The sequence below is a fragment of the Otolemur garnettii genome, unplaced genomic scaffold (genome assembly GCF_000181295.1).
Source record: "Otolemur garnettii isolate 467f Iridium unplaced genomic scaffold, OtoGar3 scaffold00001, whole genome shotgun sequence".
Lineage (NCBI taxonomy): Eukaryota > Metazoa > Chordata > Mammalia > Primates > Galagidae > Otolemur > Otolemur garnettii.
In genome coordinates this window covers 59,997,869-60,007,498 of record NW_003852396.1, presented here as the reverse complement: position 1 = coordinate 60,007,498, position 9,630 = coordinate 59,997,869, and the positions used below count along the sequence as shown (strand labels likewise).

Here is a 9,630-nt window from a genome sequence, read left to right as displayed (position 1 = left end):
TAAAGAGTTTGAGACCAGCCTGGGCAAGAGTGAGACCCCGGTCTCTAAAAAAAACAAACAACTGGGTGTTAGGGCGGGTGCCTATAGTTCCAGCTATTTGGGAGGCCAAGGCAAGAGAATTGCTTTAGCCTAAGAGTTTGAGGTTGCTCTGAGCTATGACACTACGGCACTCTACCAGGGGCAAGAAAGTGAGACTCTGTCTCAAAAAAAAAAAAAAAAAGAAAGAAAAGAAAAGAAATATATATAGTGTTTTTGTTAAAAAGAATGAGGTTGATTCTGTATTTTTTCTTTTCAGATTAAAGCTAAAAATTATGACAAGGTTGAAAAGGTAAGTCCTCTTAAACATACTTTGAATCTTATATTAAAATTTAGCTTGGGTGGCACCTGTGGCTCAGTGAGTAGAGCGCTGGCCCCATATACCAGAGGGTGGCGCGTTCAAACCCAGCCCCAGCCAAACTGCAACCAAAAAATAGCCGGGCGTTGTGGTAGGTGCCTGTGGTCCCAGCTACTTGGGAGGCTGAAGCAAGAGAATCACTTAAGCCCAGGAGTTGGAGGTTGCTGTGAGCTGTGTGATGCCAGGGCACTCTACTAAGGGTGATAAAGTGAGACTCTGTCTCTACATACACAAACAAAAAAAAAATTTAGCTTTTAAGGATTAATATGTATGTGGCAAACACAGTAAAATGTTAACGATTATTAACTCTAGGTAGGGATTATTTAAGAGTTCATTGTACTTATTCAACTTTTTTATATGTTTTAAAATGTTCACCATAAAAATTTTGGAAAAGGAAAATAATTATGTTTCTACTGACCAGTTTAATTGTGTAAACTGAAAACAAGAGGAAATTGTTATATTTGCCTTTTATTAACAAGAAGCTAAATTCACAATGGGAGCTGAATTTGCTTTTTTATTTTTATTTTCCTTTTTTTTTTTTTTAAGACAAGAGTTTCACTTTGTCACCCTCAGTAGAGTGCTATGGCATCACAGTTCACAGCAACTTCAAAATCCTGGGCTTAAGCAATTCTTTTTCCTCAGCCTCCCAAGTACAGGTGCCCACTACAATGCCCCACTATTTTTAGAGATGAAATCTTGCTCTGGCTCAGGCTGGTTTACAACTCATGAGCTAAGGCAATCCTCCTGCCTCGGTCTTCCAGAGTGCTAGGATTGCAAGCATGAGCTACCGCGCCCTGCCCATTTTCCTTTTTATTTCAAAATATTAACAGGGTACAAATGTTTTTGGTACATAGATAACTTTTATAATGATTAAGTCAGGGCTATTAGTGTGCCCATCACCTAAATAGTGTTCATTGTTCCTGTTGGGTAGGTTTTTACCCCATCCCTCCTCCCCCTTTCTTGATTTCCAATGACTCTTACTTCTCTCTGTGCTCATGTGTGCCCATTGATTAGTTCCAAATTATTAGAGAATACATGTGGTGTTTTTCTTTCCATGCCTGAGAAACTTCACTTAGGTGAATTTTTTTTAATAAGTTGCATTTTATCCATGTACATGCCAAATTTATTTAGATGGATTCTGATTATATATTCTTGCATTTAAAGCTTTTTCAGAGATGCCTTATGAAGGTTTTGCACATTGATTTATGGAAGTGTTATCTTTCATATGTCCGAGAAACCAAGGGTAAACTACCGAGTTACAAGTAAGTGAAATCAGGGCCTTATTAATGCAAGTCATCTCCAGACACACAGTGAATCCCACACAAACTGATTCCTTCTCTTAGTACCAGATGTGAAGAGACATAGGATTTGAAAAGTCAGGATTCCCCAAGAAGTCAGTAACCTTGGGGAAAGCACTTCAAAGAAAGTCACTGGCATTAGTTTAACAACACCAAACTACTTTGTTGAGAGACCTGCTGTGAAACTTTTTAAAGAAACATCTTTATGCTTTTTTCTTTTTTTTGGAGATAGGGTCTTGCTCTGTCACCTGGGCTAGAGTGCAGTGGCATCGTCATAGCTCACTGCAACCTCAAACTCCTGGGCTCAAGGGATCTTTGTGCCTCAGCCTCCCAAGTAGCTAGGACTACTGGTGTGTGCCACCACACCCAGTTAATTTTTCTTCTTTAGAGACAAGGTCTTGATCTTGCTCAGGCTGGTCTCAAACTCTTGGGCTCAAGCAGTTCTCCCACTATGGCCTCTCAAAAATTCTGGGATTACAAGCATGAGCCACCTTGCCTGGCCATCATCTTTATACTTTTACTGGTACCAATCTTGGCAGATTGCAATCTAATGTGCTAAATAAGTGATCCAAGAGATCTTTGACTATTGAACAGTTAACTTCCCCATTCTTTCTTATACCCACTTACCCATCTTTGTTGAAATCTAAATTAGGGACCTTTTCAGATGCTGTTTTTGTTCATAACTAACAGGCAGACTAGAATTCTCTCTTTATTATAATCTGTTGCTTATTATACATTATTTTCTTATATTCAAGAGGAAGTTCTTCCTAAATTTTATTTTAGAACTAACAGATTTTCAGGTATAACTTAACTCCTTAATGACAGAACTACATATTTCCACATTTGAATTGGCTCCATTTAAAATTAGGCAACTTAAAGGATATAAAGATAAGTAAGGCCCTGGGCCTTATCTTTGAGTCACTTACAAGCAGTAGATAAAGGAAACAAAGTACATAAATTAATGACACTGATAAGCTTAACATAAAAGAACTTTCATTATATACTTACAAAGATGTTTCTAATTTTTATTTATATTTCTATGAATATAAATAAAGGTTCAAATGCTGTTCTGATCATATGGTCAGAAATTATGTTTTAATTATAGATACAATTTAATAACAAAATTTTTAACAACCATATCTTTCATATTTATTTCAGAGAAAAAATGGCTCAAGCATATGACTTTGCACTGGATAAAATTGGAATGGAAATTATGTCCTATCAGGTACAGTTAAATATTTTTTTCTCTACTCCATATGATCAGAAGGAAAAAATTCTAAATTTGAAAATCTCAAGGAAGATGATAACTTTTTATTTTCTTTCTTAGATTTGGGTGGATTACATCAATTTCTTAAAAGGCGTGTAAGTATTTTTATTGTTTTTTTCATATAAACTGTTGATTTAGCCATAATATAATTAATTGATGGCATTTCTTATCTGATCTCAGGGAAGCTGTTGGATCTTATGCAGAAAATCAGAGAATAACAGCTGTCCGAAGAGTTTATCAACGAGGTTGCGTTAATCCAATGATCAACATTGAACAACTCTGGAGAGACTATAATAAGTATGAAGAGGTAAATCAGGCCAGAGTTGTTTATTATAAACCAGGCCATTTTAATTTTTATACATTGTAGATCTGTGGATTCTAGACTTTCCAGTATCAAGTTACCTAGATATCAGTGTCTATTTGTGTATTAATTATAATAAAAGAGCTACTCCTATTATGGAGTACTGTACTCCTATTATGGAGCTACTCCTATTTTATAAGGCTTTGACAGTCTTCACATTACTGTTAAGTAACAATGTTTCTTTTTTTTCTTTTTTTGAGACAGAGCTTCATTTTGTCACCCTTGGTAGAGTGCTGTAGTGTCATAGCTGACAGCAAACTCAAACTCTCGGGCTGAAGTGATCCTCTTGCCTCAGCCTCCCAAGTCTGCCACAACACCTGGCTATTTTTTGTTGTAGTTTTGGTTTTTAGCAGGCCAGGGCCGGGTTTGAACCTGCCAACCCTGGTGTATGTGGTCAGTGCCCTAACCACTGAGCTATGGGTGACAAGCCACACAAAGAACTTTTATTTTTTATTTTTATTTTTTCACAACACATTGCAAACCTAGGGAAGGGAACTTTTTTCTTTTTTTTGAGACATCATCTCACTATGTCACACTCAGTAGAGTGCTATAGTGTCACAGCTCACAGCAACCTTAAACTCTTGGACTTAAGCAATTCTCTTGCCTTAGCCTCCCAAGTAGCAGATAGGACTACAGGTGGCCACCACAACTCCCGGCTGTTTTTTGTTGCAGTTGTCATTGTTGTTTAGCTGGCCCGGGCCGGGTTCGAACCTGCCAGCTTCAGTGTATGTGGCTTGTGCCCTACTCACTGAGCTATGGGCACCAATCCTAAGGAAGGGAACTTTTTTTTTTTGTAGTTTTTGGCCGGGGCTGGATTTGAACCCACCACCTCCAGCATATGGGGCCGGTGCCCTACTCCTTTGAGCCACAGGCACCGCCCAAGAAGGGAACTTTTAAGGTGGTTTTTATCTGTCAATAGTTAGCACATTAGAGGCTCGGCACCTGTGGCTCAAGCGGCTAAGGCGCCAGCCACATACACCTAAGGTGGCGGGTTTGAATCCAGCCCAGGCCCACCAAACAACAATGACGGCTGCAACCAAAAAATAGCCGGGCGTTGTGGTGGGAGCCTGTAATCCCAGCTACTTGGGAGATGGAGGCAGGAGACTCACTTGAGCCCAGGAGTTAGAGGTTGCTGTGAGCTGTGATGCCATGGCACTCTACCCAGGGTGACAGCTTGAGGCTCTCTCAAAAAAAAATAGTTAGCACATTAGAAATTAAAACTGAGGGTGGCAACTGTGGCTCAGTGAGTAAGGTGCCGGCCTCAGATACCAAGGGTATAGTGTTGGCCCTGGCCAACTACAACAAAAAAATAGCCAGGCATTGTGGTGGGTTCCTGTAGGCCCAGCTACTTGGGAGGCTGAAGCAAGAGAATCACCTAAGCCCAAGAACTGGAGGTTGCTGTGAGCTGTGACGCTATGGCACTCTACCAAGGGTGCCAAAATGAGTCTCTGTCGCTAAAAAAAATAAAATAAAAAAAGAAATTAAAACTGAGAAATTTTCAAGGTATTTATTAATTCACTTAAAAGTAATAATAAGAAACCTTTTATTTTGATATAAGTAGGATTAAAAAAAAAACTACTACGCATATTTTCCAAAACAAGAAAAAATTTAGTAAGAAGAGTGACATTTTTATTTCTTTTGAGAAACAAGGTCTTGCTATGTTGCCCAGGCTAGAACGCAGTGGGAAGATCATAGCTCACTGTAGCCTTGAATTCCTGAGCTCAAGCAGTCCTTCTGCCTCAGCCTCCTGAGTAGCTGGGACTACAGGCAATGCTTGACTAATTTTTTTTTCATTTTTAAAGACAGGGTCTTGGCTTGGTGCTCATAGCTAAGTAGTTAGGGTGCCAGTCACATACACCAGGGCTGGCGTGTTTAAACCTAGCTCGTGCCTGCTAAACAATAATGACAACTACAACAACAACAACAACAAAAATAGCTAGGCATTGTGGCAAGCACTTGTAGTGCCAGCTACTTGGGAGGCTGAAGCAAGAGAATCACTTAAGCCCAAGAGTTGGATGTTGCTGTGAGATGGGATGCTGCAGCACTCTACCAAGGGTGACATAGTGAGACTCTGTCTCAAAAAAATAATGTAAATAAATACAGGGACTTGGGCTGAGCACAATGGCTTAGTCCTAGCATTGTGAGAGGCCGAGGTGGGTGGGTTGCCTAAATTCAGGAGTTTGAGACCAGCCTGAGCAAGAGCAAGATCCTGACTTCAAGAAAGATCCAGAAGTTGTGTCAGGTACCTACATAGTTCCAGCTTCTTGGGAGGACAAGTCTCAAGGATTATTCGAGCCTTGGAATTTGAGGAGTTTGAAGTTGCTGTGAGCTATCACACTAGGGCCCTCTACTGAGGACAACAAAGTAAGACTGTCTTAAAAAAAAAAAAACAAAGGAAGGGTCTTGCTATGTTGCCTGGGCTGATCTCAAACTTCTGGGATCAAGCTATCTTACCTCAGCCTCCCGAGTTGCTGGGATTAGACGTGCAAGCCACTCTGCCTGGATAATAGTGACATTGTTTTATATTTTTACAAATCTTTTTTAATAGCTAGCTTAATAACAGATAGCTAGATCTTCATACCTGTTTCTAAATTCATTTTGTTATGATATTGAACATCATGTAGCCTCTGGAAAAGTCCACTTTATATATGTGAGAGAGGGAAATAATGTCTTACCATTATGTGAAAATTGCTTTGATCTCATGGACTCACTGAAAGAGCCTAGGTGACTAGGACCCTTGGACTACTCATTGAGAACAGCTAGGCATGAGTGATAATATTTATCTTTCCTAGCTACTTCTGCCTTTTTTGTCTTTAAGGCTATACACACTTAGTTAGAAAAGGGCTATTAAAGTCAACCATGGCTATTCACCCAAGAATGTGTATATCATTCTTTTTCTTAATAGAATTTTTTTTTTTTTTTGAGACAGTCTCAAGCTATCCCCTTGGGTAGAGTGCCATGGCATCACAGCTCACAGCAACCTCCAACTCCTGGGCTTAAGTGAGTCTCCTGCCTCCGCCTCCCAAGTGGCTGGGACCACAGGCGCCCACCACAACACCCAGCTTTTTTTGATTGCGCCATCATTGTTGTTTGGCGGGCCCAGGCTGAATTTGAACCCGCCACCTTAGGTGTATGTGGCTAGCACCTTAGCCACTTGAGCCACAGGTGCAGAGCCTTAATAGAATTTTTTATGAAATAATTGACCCTTTTCAAATTATTCCATCTTTGTAAATTTCTGCTACATGGACATTTACTGCCAGGTCATAATAGACATAAGCAGATCCTGTTAAGCTTTGAAGCATACAATGTGAGTGAACCTTTGTTTTATTAAACAAAAAATATTTTAAAGGTATTTTGTGTTTTTTTTGAGACAAGATTCTCACTCTTTTGCCCTGTGTAGAGTGCTATGACATCATAGCTCACAGCAACCTCACACTCTTGACTTGAGCAATCCTCTTGTTTCAATCTTCTGAGTAGCTGGGACTACAGGCATGCACAACCACTTCCAGGTAGTTCTTTTTATTCTATTTTTAGTAAAGATGGGGTCTCGCTCTTGCTCAAGCTGGTCTCACACTCCTGAGCTCCAGCAATCCACCTGGCTCAGCCTCCCAGAAGGCTAGGATTGTAGGCATGAGCCATGGCGCCCAGCCCAAAATAAAGAATTTAAACTTACTTAATAAAATGAACAAATTAACTATAAAAAGATATTATACTCTATTTTTTAAATAATTGATGTTATTGTTTTTCTTAGGGTATCAACATTCATTTAGCTAAAAAAATGATTGAAGATCGGAGTAGAGATTACATGAATGCTAGGCGTGTAGCAAAGGTATGGAATCCTATCAGACCATTTATTTTAATGATATTATGAGTGGGTTGTTTATAATAGAGCTTTTCCTATCTGGTATTATAATACTCTTAATATTTTCATTCATTAGCAATCTTAACTAGCAACAGTTAATTGTAGTGTTTGAGCAAATGATACATTTGAAATGAAACATCTCTTTGTGAAGACAAAATAGTTTGGAAGAAATTCTTTTTTAATATGAGAAAACAGGATGTAGAGGTTCGACCAAGAATTGATGAAGTAGTTCTTATGTTTTCCTTATATCTGTTCATTTGAATAATGTATTACTCGGAGGTCTACAGCACTCAGGGACAGATTTTTTTATTGTGTGCATATCTTTCCATTTATTGACACTCTTACAAGTTAAGAAAAATAGCCTATTAATACAAACTATTGAAATTTTATAAAGAGACAGTTTCTCTGAAGATGGCAATAATAATGCCACCATATTTTCGTCATGTTGATCTGTTAACTTCTACTTCTGGAGTGTGACCTCCTAGGTCACCTGTAGAGAGGGCCCATGGGTATTCTGCACACCCAATTTCTGAGAACCTGTTCTTGAATGGGTTGGTACTTCTATTATCTTTCTCTCTACTCTTAAATAGTTTAGATTATATTAACAAAGTGGTATTTGGAAAAACTATGCATTTTGTACAAAATATTCTAAGCTGATTAATTCCATCCCATGTATCTGAGTTGTTCTAAGCACACCAAAAACTTCTAAATGCTTGTTGTCTAGGAATATGAGACAGTAATGAAAGGTTTGGACCGCAATGCTCCCTCGGTGCCTCCTCAGAATACCCCTCAAGAAGCTCAGCAAGTAGATATGTGGAAGAAATATATACAATGGGAAAAGAGCAACCCTCTTCGTACAGAGGATCAGACCCTCATAACAAAGAGAGGTAACAAGATTTACCTTTCTGGCTCAGTGCCTCTGGCTCAAGTGGCTAAGGTGCCAGCCACATACACCTAAGGTGGCAGGTTCAAATCCAGCCCTGGCCCACCAAAAAAACCAACAATGATGGCTGCAACTAAAAAATAGCCGGGCGTTGTGGCAGGCACCTGTGGTCCCAGCTGCTTGGGAGGCTGAGGCAGGAGACTCGTTTGAGCCCAGGACTTGGAGGTTGCTGTGAGCTATGATGCCACAGCACTCTACCCAGGGGGATAGCTTGAGGCTCTGTCTCAAAAAAAAAAAAAAAGATTTACCTTTCTGGGACTCCAATTATATGTATGTTAGGCCACTTGATTTTCCCATATGTTACTGAGGCTCTGCTTTTACCTATAATCTTTTTTTTTTCCCCTTATGTTCTTCAGATTCAATAATTTTTATTAAAACAAATAATTTTTTAGATCTAGCTCTGTGTTCACTGAACCTTTGTTTAAGCACATATAGTATGCTATTAAGTCTATCTGGGGAATTCTCATTTCATACTTTTCAGTTCTATAAATTTCCATTTTAGGAGTTTTTTTTTTTTTTTTTAGTTCCTTTTCTATAGTTTCCATTTCTCAGTTGATATTCTATCTGTGTTCATTACTATCTTTTAAAAATATCTCTGAACATATAACAGTGGCTATCAAGTCCTGATCTATGAATGAATTCTAATGTCTAGGCCATCAGCTATCAAGGCATTTTCTTTGATTGCTTTTTCTCTGGACTATGTATCATATTTTCCTGTTTCTTTTTCTTTCTTTCTTTTTTTTTTTGAGACAGAGTTTCATTTTGTCACCCTCAGTAGAGTGCCATGGTGTAACAGCTCACAGCAACCTCCAACTCCTGGCTTAGGCGATTCTCTTGCCTCCGCCTCCTGAGTAGCTGGGACTATAGGCACCCTCCACAATGCCTGACTATTTTTTGTTGCAGTTTGGCTGGGGCTAGATTTAAACCCGCCACCCTCCGTATATGGGGCCAACACCCTACCAAAAGAACCACAGGTGCTGCCCAATATTTTCCTGTTTCATCACATGTCTAGATATTTAAATTTTTTCTTTTGGACACTGTACAAATGTACAAATGATTCACTGTAAAGACTAGATTCTGTTATGTTCCTTTGAAAAATGTTGAGTTTTATTTTAGTAGAAAGTTAAATTACTGGTAGATCACTTGGACTTTGTGACAGCTTGGTTTTAAAGACTAAAAGAGGTCTATTTTAGTTTTACCCTTAATCTCAGGGTAAATCTCTTAGTCCTGAGACTTAGCCTTTACCTCTTAGAATAGAAAGTCCAAGGTATTTACTCAGACCACCTAACTTGATAGGACTCAAATTCCAAACTTGATCTCCCTTAAAATAGGCAGCTGCTGAGTTATCTGTTGAACTCTTTAAGGCTTCTAGCTTTTCTTTCTGCTGGTCTCTGTCTTTTTTCCTGTGATTATACACTTCAGGTATCAGTTAAGGATTTGAGGACATTTATAACCCAGATTTTCAGGCTCTGGCTCTCTACTTTTGGGGATTTTACCCACCAATT

The 9,630-nt window shown here is 39.0% G+C and overlaps 1 protein-coding gene across 1 annotated transcript in view; it reads left to right on the top strand.

The window, feature by feature from the left end:
- CSTF3 (cleavage stimulation factor subunit 3) overlaps positions 1–9,630 on the top strand; it is an 85,735-nt gene that overhangs the window by 58,341 nt on the left and 17,764 nt on the right. The window contains exons 4-10 of the mRNA XM_003781213.2: positions 296–328; positions 1,559–1,656; positions 2,851–2,917; positions 3,020–3,054; positions 3,140–3,266; positions 7,072–7,149; positions 7,907–8,069. Coding sequence (XP_003781261.1) covers positions 296–328; positions 1,559–1,656; positions 2,851–2,917; positions 3,020–3,054; positions 3,140–3,266; positions 7,072–7,149; positions 7,907–8,069 — 601 coding nt within the window. The remainder of the gene's footprint in view (positions 1–295; positions 329–1,558; positions 1,657–2,850; positions 2,918–3,019; positions 3,055–3,139; positions 3,267–7,071; positions 7,150–7,906; positions 8,070–9,630) is intronic.